At 38.9% G+C, this 20,234-nt stretch overlaps 1 protein-coding gene across 1 annotated transcript in view; it reads left to right on the forward strand.

Moving 5' to 3' along the window:
- c1h18orf63 (chromosome 1 C18orf63 homolog) overlaps positions 1 to 11,846 on the forward strand; it is an 80,343-nt gene extending 68,497 nt beyond the window's left edge. The window contains 2 exon segments of the mRNA XM_072274400.1: positions 2,581 to 2,670; positions 11,673 to 11,846. Of these exon segments, the coding sequence (XP_072130501.1) occupies positions 2,581 to 2,670; positions 11,673 to 11,846 (264 nt within the window).
- The last annotated feature ends 8,388 nt before the right edge of the window (positions 11,847 to 20,234 follow it).

Below are 20,234 nucleotides of genomic sequence, written 5' to 3' on the forward strand. Positions count from 1 at the left end.
CTCTATCCCTATGTCGAATTCTCCAACTTCCGGTAATTCCCTCCCCCTCCCTTCCCTCATCCCAGTTTCACTCTGCCCCCTCCCCCAGCTGCCCATCACCTCCCTCATGGTTCTGCCTCCTTCTACTACCCATTGTGTTTTCCCCTATTCCTTCTTCACCTTTCCTGCCTATCATCTCCCTGCTTCCCCTTCCCCACCCCTTTATCTTTCCCCTTACTGGTTTTTCACCTGGTACCTACCAGACTTCTCCTTCCCACCCTCCCCCCACCTTCTTTATAGGGCCTCTGCCCCTTCCCTCTACAGTCCTGACGAAGGGTTCCGGCCCAAAACGTCGACTCATCGTTTCCATAGATGCTGCCTGACCTGCTGAGTTCCTCCAGCATGTTGTGAGTGTGGCTTTATTTGTCACATGTACATTGAAACATGGTGTGAAATGAGTAATTTGAATCAAATCAAATCGGTGAGGATTGTAATGGGCAGCCCACAAGTGTCACCAGATTTCCAGTGCCAACAGGGCATACGCACAGCCCACTACCCCTAACCTTATGTCTTTGGAATGCGGGAGGAAACAGGAACACCCAGAGGAAACTCATGTAGTCATGGGGAGAACGTACAAACTCCTTACAGGCAGTGGTGGGAATTGAACCCTGATTAGTGATCGCTGACGCAGTGAAGCAGTGCGCTAACCACTACATTACCATGCCGTTCTAAATTCTGTGAAGATTCCCTTATTGCCCAACAGTATAGAGTATGTTCATCCTTATCAGTTTTTAAGTCATTCTGTATCATATTTCTCCTTAATTTTATTTTCTTGCATTACACAAATGGATATATAAATAGACACCCACTTGCATAATATCAGATAACCTTTCCTGTTAAATCCAAAAGAAATTGTTTTCATTTCTTTGATGTTTTACTTGAGCCCCATAATATCCATCTACTTTTGCATATCCATTCTAAACTCAATCACACTTGTTCAGTCATTTAAATCACTGCAGTATCATAGTCTTCAGTTAATATGATACAATTTAATTACTTTTTATCTTTATAGAGCAGTCTTAATGAAACTGATGAAGGGTCTCAGCCTGAAATGTCAACTGTTTACTCTTTTCCATAGACGCTGCTCGGCCTGCTGAGTTCCTCCAGCATTTTGTGTGTGTTAATGAAACTATTATTGTTTACTGAAAGTAAGTTAAGTTTAAAATGACCACAAACACTGCGCTGTCGCAGGCTGAAACTCTCATTTTAGTTGTCGGTGTCAGGCAGATGTTGAAAATAGGGCTTATTTAGAACCAGATAATTAGTCAGGATTTTCATCAACATCAAGGCTTGCCAAGATATGAACGTAATTCCTCATTGTCTATGTATTGCCTTCACTTTTCAAGACAAATAAACTCTTGTCATAGCTTGAATTAACATTTGGTAATTGGTTTATCATTGTCACATGTTCTGAGATAATTGAAAAACTTTTGTTTTCATGCCATCTCATGGGCTAAATACCTTCATGGCAAACAGTTCATCCCATTTGCAAAATTGCAGGTGCTCAGCTAATTGCCAAATGCAGTTAATGTGGATACTAATGAACAGAATAAAATGAAATAGCAGGGCTGTTCAATTAGGTCAGAAGAACACTTCAAATCTCTTCTTGGGATACTTAGGCAGTAGATGTCAATGATGAAGAAATGTACTCATTGGTTTAATTTAAAATTGCAATTGAACCTCAACATTGTAGTCCATTTGGCAAATCAGTCTGTAAAATTAGAAACCTAAGATTAAATTTTGATACCTCATATGAGTCATAATGTTTACACAAAGCCTGTATTAAAGAGATACATTATACTTAGTAACAATCTGCTAGATAAGCAGATATGTCTATCTCTAATCTTATGAAATTCTTATCCCAACGATATCTTGAATGGCAGACATTTCTCAAGTAGGTGGACATGAAGCATGGATTGATGTTTACAATCCTGCATGTCATTTCAAAATTGAGATTACTTTTCCAAAAGCATCTCAACTGACAATAAAACACAAAATAGTACAGCACTGAACAAGCCATTCAACTCATGATGTTGTGTTGATAATGATTATGAGCTCATACTTGCCGTAGTGTCACTTGATCCTATTGTTAGATTTACAAAAGGATAATGTATAGTAGGTCATTGCTATAAGCATCTCAACCATCTGCGTGCATCTCCTGTTATTGCTGACACTGCCGTCACACTCTAAGAGAGCTGACGACGCTGCTGAAACTGGCAGCACTGATTACTGTCGGTTGCCAGACTCCTCTGTTTCCACCAGATTCTCTTATGCTCCCAGCCCTAACTCTGCTTGGCTTGCTCTACAAATCTAATTTGTGTCTAACACAGGAAAATAAACTTTTTTTTTGGCTAGCAGACCTACATTCTAGTGTTCTGATAGTTTGTGTTGGTCCTAACTTGAAATAAAGTCTGAAACCTCATTAAAGCAGCACTTCTGTTAGCTCTGGTATTGTTTAACTTTAAACGGAGCAACCATCATGTGTTCACCCCCACCCCCGCATTAAAAAACTCTTTCTTCTTTGTGGCTTCTCAAAAACAGGAGAAAGCATCCGATTCAAAACCTAAGAAACCCAAGACCAAGCCAGTTATCCAGGATGTTGATGTGGAAAAGCATGCAAAAAATGATCAGGTTTCTGAGAAATACTTTGAAACTTAAAATTTCCATTGAAACTTTAATCAAATATGAAAGTATATGTAGATCGGAAGAGACTTTTGCATATAATCAGTAAGACAATTGTAGTAATTAAATATCTCAGAATTTTCTAATCACAATTGATATCTCTTGTGTATAAGGGATCGAGAATCAGGTCAATCAAAAAGGTTAAAGCATATTTTAACAGTGCAGTGATCATGCTGTGAGCCAGGATGCTAACTTATTCAAAGCTGCTTGCTACATTTGATTTAAAGCAGCATTGCTTTTACTGTTCCCTCGTGTTGTCATTTTTATGAGTGCAAGCAGCAAGGAACAAATCTGCTTCCTTGGCCTCTCTGTCACCTCTGACAATCCTTGACTGTCCATTACACCCCCAAGCCTGATGTCAACCACAAACTTGCTGATCCAGTTTACTACATTATCATCCAGATTGTTGAAACTAATGGCATCACTAGGTGCAAAGTGTTCCCATCACAACGTTCCCATCATCAACGTTCTTTGACATTCGGTAAACAAAATTTTGTTTCCCCATACAATCTAAAGACGTTCTGGAATATCTGAAAATGCTGGAAGAAAAGTCAGTGGATTTGTCATGAAGTCAACAGGAGGGGAGGTCTGCTCACCCTTGCCAACCCTCATTGAAAGCGACCATATTCTCAACAACAGAGATGAAATCCCAATTCCTGAAGCTGCACGGGGTCATTCCTATCTTAAGTCTATAACTGACAAGACTCCCTCACTTGACTCTTGGTGAGATACTACTGTTACTTAGCAGAGACATCATCCATGCACATGAGGTATGTGAACAGCACAATGGTTGACACAGTGCACCTTATGCCCAATGACATGACCTGGGTTGGGTTATAGTGGGTGGTCTGCCTCAATGGTGCCATCAGCCCACTGTCAGCACATTTAAGAGTAAAGTCCCAGAGAACAGGGCATTTCAAACTCTGCAAAGATAGAATCTGGATGAAAGAGAAGATTGTGAATATGCAAGCCAAGTGCTCTGATATACTTGCCTCTGCTCAACCAAGCTGATCTTCTGTCACTTAGAAGATAATTTTAAGATGGCACCTTCCATCAAAAATGAGGTCTTCCTTCAAATCATGAACAGAGTTTAGCAAAGAAGTCAAACAGTTTGGTAGTTCCCCTTCCTTTCTGCTTTCCACAACAACTCCAACGAAACAACAGAGAGCAGGCCCTCATGTCCCTCAGTCACACATTGAGAAGGAAACCAGAAATGGAAGGTCATTATGCAGAGTTCATAGAGTGACTCTTCAATCAAGCAGAGTTAGTGACTCCACCCGATCCCAGTAAAGATAACTAGTATTTGCCCACCTTTGGTGTTTACCACACCCAGAAACCTGCACAAATATGAAATGTCTTTGATTTAAGTACACATGAAGCACAGAATCAAGTATCGCTGTGATGATTCAGTATCGCTCCAGTATCAATTGTTTGGCGACAGTAAAGTAACATTTCAAAGGTGTATCACTGAAAAATGCGCACTTGCAGGGTCCAGACATCAATAACAGTTTGCTTGGGGTCCTTTTGCGCAACAGAACTTAGTCCCTCACAGTAATGGCAGACATCAAGCAAATGTTCCACAGCTTCCTAGTGAGAGAAGATCAGCGAGACAACCTCAGGTTTTTGTGGATTCGTGACCACCAACTGAGTAACGAGATTCTGCAGTATCACATGAGAGTTTATGTATTCCCTCACTATCTGTGGCAAGCTATGGCCTTAAGACAGCTTTCGAGGAAGATAAAGAGTTCAAGACTGAAGCGTGGAGGTACATAGAGAGCCATTTCTATATTGATGTATAGGAGCAGGGATGTGATGTTGAGGCTCTATAAGGCGCTGGTGAGACCTCACTTGGAGTACTGTGGGCAGTTTTGGTCTCCTTATTTAAAAAAGGATGTGCTGACGTTGGAGAGGGTACAGAGAAGATTCACTAGAATATTTCCGGGAATGAGAGGGTTAACATATGAGGAGCGTTGGTCCACTCTTGGACTGTATTCCTTGGAGTTTAGAAGAATGAGGGGAGACCTCATAGAAACATTTTGAATGTTGAAAGGCATGGACAGAGTGAATGTGGCAAAGTTGTTTCCCATGATGGGGGAGTCTAGTACGAGAGGGCATGACTTAAGGATTGAAGGGCGTCCATTCAGAACAGAAATGCGAAGAAATTTTTTTAGTCAGAGGGTGGTGAATCTATGGAATTTGTTGCCACAGGCAGCAGTGGAGACCAAGTCATTGGGTGTATTTAAGGCAGAGATTGATAGGTATCTGAGTAGCCAGGGCATCAAAGGTTATGGTGAGAAGGCGGGGGAGTGGGACTAAATGGGAGAATGGATCAGCTCGTGATAAAATGGCGGAGCAGACTCGATAGGCCGAATGGCCGACTTCTGCTCCTTTGTCTTATGGTCTTAAGTAATTTTCTAGTGCAGAAGAAGCTGTGAGTATGCTGAAAGCTGCACAGAACGTGTTGCTGCAGTCTGATCTTAGCAGTATAAGATTGTATCCAACCATGTAATATTTCCCACCTGAAGACCTGGTCAAAAGTCTACAGAATCTTGATTTTAATAGTACCTCCCTCCTATGCGGCATAGTCTGGGCCTTGGATGGGACCTCATTACTGAAGCCTTTACTTTAAAGGTCACTGATACTGAAATACTCTTTATGCATTGTGGTGTGCTATCGACTACCAACAATCTATTTGACCCTTTTGGATTTTCTGCTCCAGTCAGTATCCAGGGATGTTTCATGTTAAGAGAGTTGACCTTGGACATTTGTGGATGAGATGTCCCACTCCCTAAAGAGAAGCATGGACAGTGGCAGTAGTGGTGTTCTTCCCTTAAGGATCTTAAAAGCTTGAAGATTCCAAGAACCCACACAACAATTCTGCTATCTGCAGCTCAAAAGAAAGAGGTCAGCACTTCCTATGATGCATCAATTAAAGCTGTTAGTGTTGTTGCACATCTGAAGGTCACAGATGCTGCTGGATATAGTTAAGTTGGATCCTGGGCAAGGCAAAGCTTGCTCCAAACCAGATCTCAAACCAAGGCTTGAACTTGGTGCTGCTGTTCTAGCAGTTGAGATGACAGAGATGATAACCGAAGATCTGGACACACAAGTAGATGAATTCAAGTTCTTTACCAACAACAAGGTTGTGCTCGATTATATATTTAATGAAACAAGGAGATACTATGTTCATGTACATAATAGGTTCCAATGTATCAGACGATCAACTTAGAAGAGCAAATGAAGCTATGTTCCTACTGATCTCAACCTGGCTGATCAGCTCACTCTCTTTTCATGGTTAACTGGCCCCACATTTCTTGCTGATATCTACCAGGAACAATATCAAAGCTGGTATTTTCGATGTGAAAACAGTTAAGCAGTAAGACTGATTTCAAGGCTAGCCTTTGAAACTATCCATCTTTATCAAAAACTTAATCAAAAGATCCTTTGACTTTTACTTTCAATATTTCAGTCGTTAAGCTTGACATCCTATGGATGCCAGATGGGGAGGGGAAATGGAGTTGTTATGTCCTCCAGAGGAGCAGTTTGTTTTGTATGAATATCACTTCTGGTACATAAGCTGTTTTAAAATCATTGCCTGCGCAGGTTAATTTGGATTAATTTTTAAAGCACCTGGTGGAAAGACATCGATCTCCATTCTTTCTTCAATTGCCCTTAAAACAGCAGTAGTGTACCAATAGTGACTGAGTGTAATGTATTGAAGTTTGCTGATGATACTAAATTGAGTGGAAAAGCAAATTGTGAAGAAAATACAGAGTCTGAAGAGAGATATAGATAGGTTAAGTGAGTGGGCAAGGGTCTGGCAGATGGAGTACAATGTTGGTAAATGCAAAGTCATCCACCGGAAGGAAAATGGAAGAGCAGATTGTTATTTAAATGGTAACAAAATTGCAGCATGCTGCTGTGCAGAGGGACTTGGGAGTGATTGTGCATGAATCGCAAAAGGCTGGTTTTCAAGTGCAACTATCAAGAAGACAAATGGAATGTTCATTGCTAGAGGGATTTAATTTAAGAGCAGGGAGGCTATGCTGCAACTGGAGTACTGTGTGCAGTTCTGGTCTCCATACTTGAGGAACGATATACTGGCTTTGGAGTCAATGCAGAGGAGGTTCACCTGGATGGTTCCAGAGATAAAGGGGTTAGACTAAGAGGAGAGATTGAGTTGCCTGGGACTGTACTTGCTGGAATTCAGAAGAATGAGAGGAGATCTTATAGAAACAAATAATATTATGAAAGGGATAGGTAAGCTAGAGGGAGCAAAGTTGTTTACACTGGTAGGTGAGACTAGCACTAGGGGACATAGCCTCAAGATTTGGCAGAGTAGATTTAGGACATAGATGAGGAGGAACTGCTTTTCCCAGAGAGTGGTGAATCTGTGGAGTTCTCAGCCTAATGAAGCAGTGGAGGCTACCTCAGTAAATATACATAAGACAAGGTTGGGTAGAATTTTGCATAGTAGGGTTAAGAGTTATGTGGAAAAGGAAGGTAGGTGGAGATGAGTCCATCGCCAGATCAGCCATGATCTTATTGAATGGCAGAGCAGACTTGACAAGCCAGATGGCCTACTCCTGCTCCTATTTCCTATGTTCTTAGTTAATATCTGTGAGTCTTAAGCTTTGCTAATACTAGTAAACATATAGTAGATATATTTTGAAGGAAATATTGTGTTTATCGCTTATTGTTATTAAGATATTGTTGCGTTTTTAGTTTACTCTTGTTTACACAGCATAATTTTGAAGAGTGTGTGTGTGTGTGTGTGTGTATCACCTTGGTTCACACCAATTGTGAGAATAATCAACAGTATTAATATATTCAGGTGTGTGACTATCCTATATTGAATTCTGCAGTTTCACAAGATAGATCTCATTAAAAATCCTGAAGAAAGCTTCTGTCTTGAATGCTTCTTGAGAAAGAGTTTAACTCACTGCATAACAGAGAGACAGAGGGGTGTAAAGTGAAGGTAGAAGCAAAAAGTAGTAAGAAGAAAAGTAAAAGTGGCAGGCCGACAAATCCAAGGCAAGCATTAAAAAGGGCCACTTTTCAACATAGTTGTATAAGGGCTAAGAGAGTTGTAAAAGAGCGCCTGAAGGCTTTGTGTGTCAATGCAAGGAGCATTCGTAATAAGGTGGATGAATTGAAAGTGCAGATTGTTATTAATGATTATGATATAGTTGGGATCACGGAGACATGGCTCCAGGGTGACCAGGGATGGGAGCTCGACGTTCAGGGATATTCAATATTCAGGAGGGATAGACATGAAGGAAGGGGAGGTGGGGTGGCGTTGCTGGTTAAAGAAGAGATTAACGCAATAGAAAGGAAGGACATTAGCCGGGAAAATGTGGAATCGATATGGGTAGAGCTGCGTAACACTAAGGGGCAGAAGACGCTGGTGGGAGTTGTGTACAGGCCACCTAACAGTAGTAGTGAGGTCGGAGATGGTATTAAACAGGAAATTAGAAATGTGTGCAATAAAGGAACAGCAGTTATAATGGGTGACTTCAATGTACATGTAGATTGGGTGAACCAAATTGGTAAAGGTGCTGAGGAAGAGGATTTCTTGGAACGTATGCGGGATGGGTTTTTGAACCAACATGTTGAGGAACCGACTAGAGAGCAGGCTATTCTGGACTGGGTTTTGAGCAATGAGGAAGGGTTAATTAGCAATCTTGTCATGAGAGGCCCCTTGGGTAAGAGTGACCATAATATGGTGGAATTCTTCATTAAGATGGAGAGTGACATAGTTAATTCAGAAACAAAGGTTCTGACCTCAAAGAGGGGTAACTTTGAAGGTATGAGACGTGAATTAGCTGAGATAGACTGGCAAATGACACTTAAAGGATTGACGGTGGATATGCAATGGCAAGCATTTAAAGGTTGCATGGATGAACTACAACAATTGTTCATCCCAGTTTGGCAAAAGAATAAATCAAGGAAAGTAGTGCACCCGTGGCTGACAAGAGAAATTAGGGATAGTATCAATTCCAAAGAAGAAGCATACAAATTAGCCAGAGAAAGTGGCTCACCTGAGGACTGGGAGAAATTCAGAGTTCAGCAGAGGAGGACAAAGGGCTTAATTAGGAAGGGGAAAAAAGATTGAGAGAAAACTGGCAGGGAACATAAAAACTGACTATAAAAGCTTTTATAGATATGTAAAAAGGAAAAGACTGGTAAAGACAAATGTAGGTCCCCTGCAGACAGAAACAGGTGAATTGATTATGGGGAGCAAGGACATGGCACACCAATTGAATAATTACTTTGGTTCTGTCTTCACTAAGGAGGACATAAATAATCTTCCAGAAATAGTAGGGGACAAAGGGTCCAGTGAGATGGAGGAACTGAGCGAAATACATGTTAGTAGGGAAGTGGTGTTAGGTAAATTGAAGGGATTGAAGGCAGATAAATCCCCAGGGCCAGATGGTCTGCATCCTACAGTGCTTAAGGAAGTAGCCCAAGAAATAGTGGATGCATTAGTGATAATTTTTCAAAACTCGTTAGATTCTGGACTAGTTCCTGAGGATTGGAGGGTGGCCAATGTAACTCCACTTTTTAAAAAAGGAGGGAGAGAGAAACCAGGGAATTATAGACCAGTTAGCCTAACGTCGGTGGTGGGGAAACTGCTGAGTCAGTTATCAAGGATGTGATAACAGCACATTTGGAAAGCGGTGAAATCATTGGACAAAGTCAGCATGGATTTGTGAAGGGAAAATCATGTCTGACGAATCTCATAGAATTTTTTGAGGATGTAACTAGTAGAGTGGATAGGGGAGAACCAGTGGATGTGGTATATTTGGATTTTCAAAAGGCTTTTGACAAGGTCCCACACAGGAGATTAGTGTGCAAACTTAAAGCACACGGTATTGGGGGTAAGGTATTGGTGTGGGTGGAGAATTGGTTAGCAGACAGGAAGCAAAGAGTGGAATAAACGGGACCTTTTCAGAATGGCAGGCGGTGACTAGTGGGGTACCGCAAGGCTCAGTGCTGGGACCCCAGTTGTTTACAATATATATTAATGACTTGGATGAGGGAATTAAATACAGCATCTCCAAGTTTGCAGATGACACGAAGCTGGGTGGCAGTGTTAGCTGTGAGGAAGATGCTAAGAGGATGCAGGGTGACTTGGATAGGTTGGGTGAGTGGGCAAATTCATGGCAGATGCAATTTAATGTGGATAAATGTGAAGTTATCCACTTTGGTGGCAAAAATAGGAAAACAGATTATTATCTGAATGGTGGCAGATTAGGAAAAGGGGAGGTGCAACGAGACCTGGGTGTCATTATACACCAATCATTGAAAGTGGGCATGCAGGTACAGCAGGCGGTGAAAAAGGCGAATGGTATGATGGCATTTATAGCGAGAGGATTCGAGTACAGGAGCAGGGAGGTACTACTGCAGTTGTACAAGGCCTTGGTGAGACCACACCTGGAGTATTGTGTGCAGTTTTGGTCCCCTAATCTGAGGAAAGACATCCTTGCCATAGAGGGAGTACAAAGAAGGTTCACCAGATTGATTCCTGGGATGGCAGGACTTTCATATGAAGAAAGACTGGATGAACTGGGCTTGTACTCGTTGGAATTTAGAAGATTGAGGGGGGATCAAATTGAAACGTATAAAATCCTAAAGGGATTGGACAGGCTAGATGCAGGAAGATTGTTCCCGATGTTGGGGAAGTCCAGAACGAGGGGCCACAGTTTGAGGATAGAAGGGAAGCCTTTTAGGACCGAGATTAGGAAAAACTTCTTCACACAGAGAGTGGTGAATCTGTGGAATTCTCTGCCACAGGAAACAGTTGAGGCCAGTTCATTGGCTATACTTAAGAGGGAGTTAGATATGGCCCTTGTGGCTACGGGGGTCAGGGGGTATGGAGGGAAGGCTGGGGCGGGATTCTGAGTTGGATGATCAGCCATGATCATAATAAATGGCGGTGCAGGCTCGAAGGGCCGAATGGCCTACTCCTGCACCTATTTTCTATGTTTCTATGTTTCTATAACCTTGTACATATACACTACAAGGGCAGTAGGTTATCTGTTCTATTTAGCTTACTGATTTTGTTTTGTTTCAGTAAAAATATCAAAGCAGTGGAAAACATGTTCTTTTTCATATTTAACTATGGTAAAAATTATCTGATTTTATGCAAGGGCATGTTTATATATTTATTCACTTGTGTTAAGTGAATAGGATTGCGGTTTATAAATCCAGACTGATTTAAAGCATAAAAAGTACATTTAAGGTGGGGAAATAAACATCTTTGGACAATAAGGTCAAATCATTGGGTATATTTAAGGCAGAGATTGACAGGTTACAGGAAAAAAGCAGGGGAATGGGGTTGAGAAGGAATTCGAAAGAATGAGAATTGTGTGAAAAACTGCATTGAACACATGATACAACAAGATGTTAGATGGCAAAGCATGGTTAAAGTTCGTTCATTTCTGTTGCTGCTACAGCTGCTTTGCTTTCTTGGATGAGTAATGTTTTTATAATTCTAATGTGAAACAATGACTAGTATGTCAGAGAGGGGATTGTATGGAGAGTGATGGATGTGATTGAAGGTCATTGTAGAATGCAAGGAGTTTTGATATTAAAGTGGAACTTCTATCACAAAATCAGCAAAACATCAATGGAAGCTTCTTGAGTTTCCATCAACATTCAATATTAGATGTGGAAAAAATACTTTTAAACTTGCTGTACTAATGTAAAGAGGAGAAATAAAAGTGACTTACTCTGGTAAATGGATGCTTCAAGTTAGATATTGTGGAGTGTCCATTTAATATGTGGTAATAATGAGCGCTGAAGGTTCTTTAAGCTACTTAATGTAAATTTTGCAAAATTATTTTATCCTTTCTGAAATTTTATTATCTTATACAATTGAACAATTAGATCATGATTTAAAAACTGGAAAAGTAGTTTTGGTCATCTCAGTTTATTTGTCTCTACAGCTGTTTAAAGTAAATAGTGCCACTCTTCAATCTTGGCTAAAGTGTCGTGGTGTTTCTGTGAGAACGAGGGACAAAAAGGAGCAGCTGGTTTCCAAAATTATGGAATTCATCAGAGGTCCACAGAATGAATTTGGAAATATCTGTCCACTGGATGCTCTACATAGAGTAGAATAGTATAAGTTACATATTTTGTTCATTTCTGACTGTCAGTAAGTTTTAGCATATGCTACTTGTCCTGCTGTTGGCTATTATATCCAGTTGCCATCAAATTTATTCAGAATTTGACAAAAGTAGTTAATAAATTAATGTTATCTGGCAGTAAGTTATTCAATGACTTTGTACCCAGTTATGGTAACTGTTGTGCAATTCATTGGTAATCATTCTCTAATCTTTATTGTTAAGTTTGATGCCAAGCCAGTGAAAACTCTCATAGGCTGTATATTATTAAGTAATTAATAAACTTATGATTGTTAAAGTGATGTACATAGAAATGGTTGTAAGTATAATTTGATATGTTTTCAATTCAATTTAAATTAAAGATTTATTTTAACATGTTTCTATTTACTGACCATTTATTTTCATAGTCTGAAATTAAAGATGTAATATACACAGACAAAATTACAATGAACAATTTAATTAATATTGATGTCAATTTTAACAGGTTCCACTAGATCGAAATAGGCGATAAACAAATTGACAGGTCATTTTACATTCAGTTAGGTTTTCCCTTCCTTTGGGTCATAAAAATGATTCCAGAAATTTATTAGATGAAAATAAATAAAGCTGTGGATGGTAGGCATGAGCAGTGCAATACATGTCATAGATAAGTACAGAACAGAAACAGGCCCTTCGGCCTATCTAGTCCATGCCAAACCATTCAAACTGCCCGCTCCCATCGACCAGCAGTGGGACCATAGCCCACCATGCCCCTACCATCCATGTACCTATCCAAACTTCTCTTAAACATTGAAATTTAGCTCACATACACCATTTGTACTAACAGCTCGTTCCACACTCTCACGCCTTCTGAGTGAAGAAGCTTCCCCTCATGTTCCCCTTAAACTTCTCACCTATCACCCTTAACCCATGACCTCTGGTTGTAGTACCACCCAACCTCAGTGGAAAAAGCCTGTTTGCATTTACCCTATCTATACCCCTCATAATTTTGTATACCTCTATAAAATCTCCTCTCAATCTTCTACATTCCAAGGAATAAAGTCTTAACTATTCAATCTTTCATTATAACTCAGGTCCTCCAGACCTGGCAACATCCTTGTAAATTTTTTCTGTACTCTTTCAACTTTACTTACATATTTCCTGTTTTGGGATTTGACTACAAATCAGCTTGACATACAGCATAAGCAACCTTCAACCTATTCTCATTCTTCAAAGATGTTCATCATTACATATTTATATAATTTAGATAACTGTCCTGTAACATAACTTAGTTACTCAGGCTTTGTTTTGTTCCACTACTGCTTGTTCTACCTTAAAAAATGAGTAGCTATAATTACACTTCACAGAGCAAACCAACTTGAGTCACAAAAAAGCACAAGTAACAAAAAATAGAAAATGTACCTTTAAAATGGATTTACTTAGGAATGAAATTAATATTTGCCCTCGATACAGAGCTTCTATGAACAGAATTACATAAAGCTACATAAAATGTACATAAAGCTAAAGCTCAGAAAATTCCATTGGTCTCCTACAGTTCTTTTAATACAGACAATATTTTATGTTTGTTTAGTTCAATGACTTAGTGTGATGTGGAAATGTAGCTTGGTGAGTGTAATGTTAAGGCATTTCATACATGCCTTAAAAGCAGGAAGATAACTAGGGAGAAGGTCAGACCACTGAAGTGCAAAGGAGGGAATTAATTATGTCTGGAAACAGAGAAAGAAGCCAAAATACCAAACAAGTACTTCTTATTGGTGTTCACAAGGAGAAGGACATTGAGCATATTGAGAACATGGAGGGTTATGCTGATAAGCTATGGCATGTTGATATTAAGGAGGACATGTAGGATCTGCTGAGGAACATTAATATGGAAAAGTCTCCAGGCCCTGAAGCAATCTATTCCAGATTATTGACTGAGGCAAGAGAAGAGAATGGTCAGGCTTTCATAGATCTTTTTTTGCCACAGCGCACTTGAGAATAACCAGTGTTGTTCCTTTATTTAAGAAGAGCAACAGAGACAAACCAGGAAACTGGCGAGCCCCACATCAGAGGTATTGACGTTACTGGAGAAGATTATGAGGGGAAGATCTACTCATACAGAAAAGCATGATCTAATGACGGATTGATTGGTAACTTAGCTTTGTACAGAGGATACCATGTCTTCTTGGTAGATTAATCTGAAAGACTAAGACTTATTTTAATTTCATGAGAACACGTTTAAGACTTAATACTGTTAGTTATTCCTTCAAACACTTGTATGATTCAATGATTAGAAGTGTGCATTGAACTACTTAAGATATCCATGGTTAAAATTAGTAGTTGCTTTTATCAGTCAAAACATTGCAAACAGCCATTTCTCATGAAAACTGCTGGCTACAGTATATTGGAGAGGGTTCAGAGAAGATTCAGGAGAATGATTCCAGGAATGAGAGGGTTACCGTATGAGGCACATCTGGCATCTCTTGGGCTGTATTCCCTGGAGTTCAGGAGAATGAGAGGGAATTTCACAGAAACATTACAAATGTTAAAAGGCCTGAACAGAATAGATATGGCAAAGTTATTTCCCATGGTAGGGGATTCTAGGACAAGAGGGCACGACTTCAGAATTGAAGGGCGTCCTTTTAGAACTGAGATGTGGAGAAATTACTTTAGTCAGAGGGTGGTAAATCTGTGGAATTTGTTGCCATGAGTGGCTGTGGAGGCCAAGTCATTGGGTGTATTTAAGGCACAGATAAATAGGTTCTTGATTAGCCAGGGCATCAAAGGGTATGAGGTGAAAGCAGGGAAGTGGGGATGACTGGATGAAGTGGATCAGCCCATGATTGAATGGTAGACTCGACTCGATGGGCCGAATGGCCTACTTCTGCTCCTAAATCTTATGGTTTTTAGAGCTCTTTTTCAGGGAGAAATAATTTTATTGACATTGTTTGAGTGAAATGCACATGAATCCTACCTGCTTTTTAAGCTTATTCTTACACTGTGGAGCTTCTGAACATATGAGCAAGTAAAGGGATACATATGGCTACAAGAACTGTGTACACTTTGTGCTTCAGATATATTTTGTTAAAGGAAAAACTACAACAGCAGTCAAAGTTACATAAATACTGTTGGAATAGAAGAAGAGCTACTGTGAATAGAACAGGCAGTTTAATTTCCTTCTGGATTTCTGCAGTACTAAGGCTTTAACTAATTCAGATGTTTTTAATTTTACAGGTCACTTGGAATCAACTAAAACTGGAGAAAGGTTTAAATTCTATTAAAATAAAACAAGTTGACACTGGGAAATAATAATGTCAGCAGCACATTGTAAATTGTAATAATTATTCCTCAACAGAGTCCAATGAAACCAGTTTTTTTCTTTAAAGGCAAATTTAATGTGAAGTGTTGCACTTTGGAAGGACAAGCCAGGACTTACACAGTGAGCGGTAGGGCACTGAGGAGTGCAGTAGAACAGAGGGATCTGGGAATACAGATCCATAATCCCTTGAAAATGGCTTCTTAATCAGGTAGATAGGCAAATTGGCCTTCATAAATCAAAGTACAGGAGTTGGAATGTTATGTTGAAGTTGTATATGATGTTGGTAAGCCCTAAATTGAAGTATTGTTTGCAGTTCTGGTCACCTGCCCACAGGAAATACATCAATAAGATTGAAGGAGTACGGAGAAAATTTACAAGGATGTTGCCAGGATTTGTGGACCTGAGTTATAAGGAAAGGTTGAATAGATTAGGACCTTATTCCTTGGAGCATAGGAGAATGAGGGGAGATTTGATAGTGGTATTGAAAACTATGAGGGGTATAGAAAGGTTAAATGCCAGCAGACTTTTTCCACTACTTGAGTGAGATTAGAATTTAGTAATTGTTATTTTGATAAATATATGAAATAATTTCATATCTATTATATCTAATGTTAACTATTATTATTTAGTAACTAATTGAATAGTTTTGATTGCCTGTAATTACTACATACATTTAAAAACTCTTTGAATCCTTAAAGTCTTTGACTGAGGGTACTGTTGCACTGCTAACTTTGCTATCTGTCTAAAGCTGAAAGAGTATTCTGAGGGCAGAGGCCAAACATGATTGCACTTGAGGCTTATTTACCAGGCCCCACTGAAAGTTGCTACCATGCTCCAGTATTAGGACATCTAGGATTATACTCCAGTGCTACATAGTTAGAGGTGAAGTCATTCAGATGAAGTCTTAATTGCCTAGCCTACTCCAGAAACATTTCTAAAATTTGAAGCCTAGCTTACAATCAAGGACAAAGGCAGCAGACACATGATTTTGCTCCAAGTTCAACTCTGTCCTCATTTGGAAAAACATTGTATAGGAGTATTCATCTAAACTGGAATTGTGTTGAGCTCCAAACACTGAGAAACATTAGGTGAGAAAACGATAAAAATTTCAAAGGTAGTGATAAAAATACAGGGGAAATATTGGTAGATTTTACTTCAAAGCAAAGTTGAAAAATCTTAATGCTATGATGGGCAAATGGAGAGACCAATGACACATGAATAACAGAACTTCAGGCTTCATTCCAACAAGAAATGAGTCAGTGTTTGAAATCCTGAACAAAAGGCAGATGCTGGAAATCAAACATAAAAACAGAAAGTGCTGGAAAAGAAAATCAACTGGTCAGACAGCATCTGTAGATTGAAATAATGTCAATGATGGTCTTTCTTCAGTATTCTTAAATGCTGACTCTGTTTCTCGGGTTCAAAGTTGAGTTCTGAATCAAGATCTTTGACTGTTAGCCCAGTAAATCAACTTGTGTGACTGCACATATGTGAGGTACAGGAGTAAGTTAAGAAAAGTTGTATAGGAGTAGAGAAAAATCTCAGACAATATTGAACTCAACTTTAAAATATTTTATAAATATGGGAGAGAAATTTCTTATTATTCATCGGTCTTTACCATATGTGAGAATATTCTCCTCAAGTGTCTCAAATCCACAGATTTCAGGCTCATTTAAGTTAATGTAGCCTCTCAGTTAACATTTTATCAAGTCCTTCATAAGAGAGGATTTAAGCTGAAGGTCATGAAATGAAACTGGCTACAGATACAAAGGAGACTACTGGCCATGATGTGACCCATAGGGCACTATTGATAAATGACATAAAGACTCATTGGTAAATCAGAGTTTGAAGTTCCAGGAAATTTTATTATCCAAGTATGTATATATAACCATATACTACCCTGACATTCATTTTCTTGCAGACGTTCATAATAGAACAAAGAAACACTATAGAATCAATAAAAAACTATTCACAAATACTGACAAACAGCTAATGTGCAAAAGAAGACAAACTGTGCAAATACAAAAACAAATAATAATAATAAATTGTAAAAAAAAATACTCAGAATATGAGTTGTAAAGTCCTTGAAAATGAGTCCATGGGTTGTGCTCAGTGATTAGTTCAGTACTGAGGAAGTACATGCTAGCTCAGGAGCCTAATTGTTGAGCTGTTCCTGAACTTGGTGGTGTGGAACCTAAAGCTGAAGCACTGTAGATGTCAAGATCTGAAATAGATGTTAGGGTAAAAAAACATGCGGCTAGTTCATTTTGCTGATAATTCCAAGAGGTTAAATTGTAAACAGAACAGATGGAAATTTTATATTAAAAATTAACATTAATTCATTAAATGAACAGAAAAATTGAAGCAAACAAATTTCAGTGCAATCATATTATACCTAAATATATAAGTGCTAGCTAAAATGTTTGTTGCAGTGTAGGTCCAAAGAGTTCTATATACATAGATCATTAAAGTGCTGTGGTGAGGTACAGACCAAATTCAAATCTCAGGATAGGAATCTGAAACCAGGAAGTTTTGACCTGGAGATTGAGGTTGCTACATCTGAACCACCATAACACTTCAAAGGGAGAAAAGGGTAGAGTGGAATATTTGCTTTTGGAAGATCTTAGCAAGTTCAATCTAAATTTCTCATGCTGAGCAACAGGGAGCCATTTATGTTTGTTATACCTGTGGTGCAGAAATACATTAAAGCTCAGTTTATGTGTATAGTAATCAGTACAAAAAGGGGTTTATAATCTGTGATCACCTTAATTTATTGATAGGGATCCCCCTTTTAGCAGCTGTTCTTGCACTTACTTTAGTTAGAGATAATTCTTTCGCATCAGTTTTTCCTTGTCTGGAACCATTTGGAATCAATTAATTGTTCTCTTATTTTAGTCTCATGGCTTTCACTGTTGACTAGAGCACAAAGTTTAAAAAATACCTGTGGAAATTTGTTGATACCTCTAATTATCTGTTTTAAATCTAATCCATTGATAAAAATCAGATTGAAGTTGCTTCAAGTTTTGCATTTACTCTTCATGACAGTAAAGTGGGGTAAAAGTTATAGCCACTGAGAGCTTTTTATCGGAAAATCACAGGCACGCTCACAAAAGTTTCTGATAATTAATTCATTTTAAAAAAGGAATATTGGAATAATTTCTCAATTATCCAGTATAAAATCACAAGGTTCTGGATGTTGAATTTTCTTCATTTTTAGAGAGAAAGTCTTTTCCACTATATTGCTAATATGACATTGATGAGGGAAGATGCCTCTATGGTGATAATGCTGCAGGGAGTAGAAAATTCATCTCGAAATTCTGCTAGTCATGTTTAGAAATTTCATTGAATAAACCAAACTGTCTTTAAAATTTATCACTTTATCAGGACCCCTCTTGCCAATACCCCAAGTATTGCCACGCTGTCTTCTTAAAAAGGAACCTTTGACTTGGAAACACCAACCATCGCCATCAGCGAGATTGACACCTAGAGTGATGGTGACTGAAGTCTGGAATAGCTGATAGAGATTTGGCTGAGGATCTGCCAGATGAGAGTCTAAATGGATGATGGGAGAGAGAAGAGTGAGATGGTGATTGGGAGTGAGTTAAAGAATATTGGATGGTACAGGATTGGTTGGTGATCAGGAGATTGCTTGAAGTTAGGGGAGAATGAGAGAATGCATCTTATGCTGTGTGGAAAACGGAGAATACTTATTACATACAAGAGAAAATCTGCACATGCTGGAAATCCAAGCAACACATACTACGTGCTAGAGGAAATCAGCAGGCTGGGCAGCATCTATGGAAAGGAGTACAGTTGTCATTTTGGGCTGAGACCCTTCCTCAGGACTGAAGAAAAAAATGATGAGATCTTTTTACGTTCTTATTACTTTTTACATTCTTGACTTCCACATATTCAGAAAATTTTGCTAACTACAAGAGTTCAGGATTGACCAGCCATTGCCTGTGTACTTGAGACACTGAGTTTACATGAAGAGTATGTCTCAGGAGGAAAACCTTTTGTAATTAAGAACTTGAAAACAGAGGCAGAATAGATGCCAACTAGGCAGAACAAGGAGTGAGAGTGTTGTGGGAGGGGTATGAGGTGGGGCAGAAACTGAAGTCTAAGTGAATATACTTATTTTTGGACAAAGTGACAGGAAAATCCAGCTAGTCTGTGCGCTTATGAAGAGGTTGTGAAATCATAGCTACAATAATAGGGGAAGCAATGGTTAGGATGTTACACAGGTGCTTCAATGGCTAAAGACAGGAAGCCAGGATGGTATGTGGCCTCCCTGGTTCCAGCGTCAATGATATCATTGAATGATTTTAAAAATACCAGTCAATATCTGTCGATCCTTCTACAAATGAGGTGGAAAGTGAGACCTACATACACTAAATAGATTACACTACCTCTGCAGTCCTAAGAACAATATTCTAGCTAAAAGGTTTTCTAGTGCCATTAGGGAAAGCTTAAACAAGGGATAAGAAACTGCCAGCAATTTCAAAAGGGAAAAAATTTAATGTGAAAGTTGAGAGTTTTATAAATAAAAGAAAATTGGACTTGGCCATTTCTGTCATCTCTCTCCACCATTGAAGAATCTACGAGAAGTGATATCTCAGGAAGGCAATCTCCATGATTAAGAGCCCCTATCATCTGGGCTAAGCCTTCTTCTCAATGCTGCCATCAAGAGGAGGTACAGATGTCCTAAGATCCAGACTTCAAAATTCAACAACAGCTTCTTCCAAAATGCACCGGGCTTTTGAACTGACCTAAAAAACTCTAATACTACCTTGGACTATATATTTTTTTCTCTACTCACCTTGAAATAATGTCATTACATTTATTTTGTCATTTAAGTTTTGTGCATTTTATGTTAATTTAAGTTTATGTCTGTTATATTTGTAATGTATTGTGCTGCTGTTGTGAAAAGCTAATTTTCATGACATTTTTACGTATGTCTATGACCATAAACTTGGATTTGTTATAACTATAGAAATGCAAAGCAATACATGTGTAAATCAGAGGAAGCAAAGACTAGAAAAGAGGTACAAAGAAGTTTTACAATTCTTAGATCTTTGTAAAAAATC

The sequence above is a fragment of the Mobula birostris genome, chromosome 1 (assembly GCF_030028105.1).
Source record: "Mobula birostris isolate sMobBir1 chromosome 1, sMobBir1.hap1, whole genome shotgun sequence".
Lineage (NCBI taxonomy): Eukaryota > Metazoa > Chordata > Chondrichthyes > Myliobatiformes > Myliobatidae > Mobula > Mobula birostris.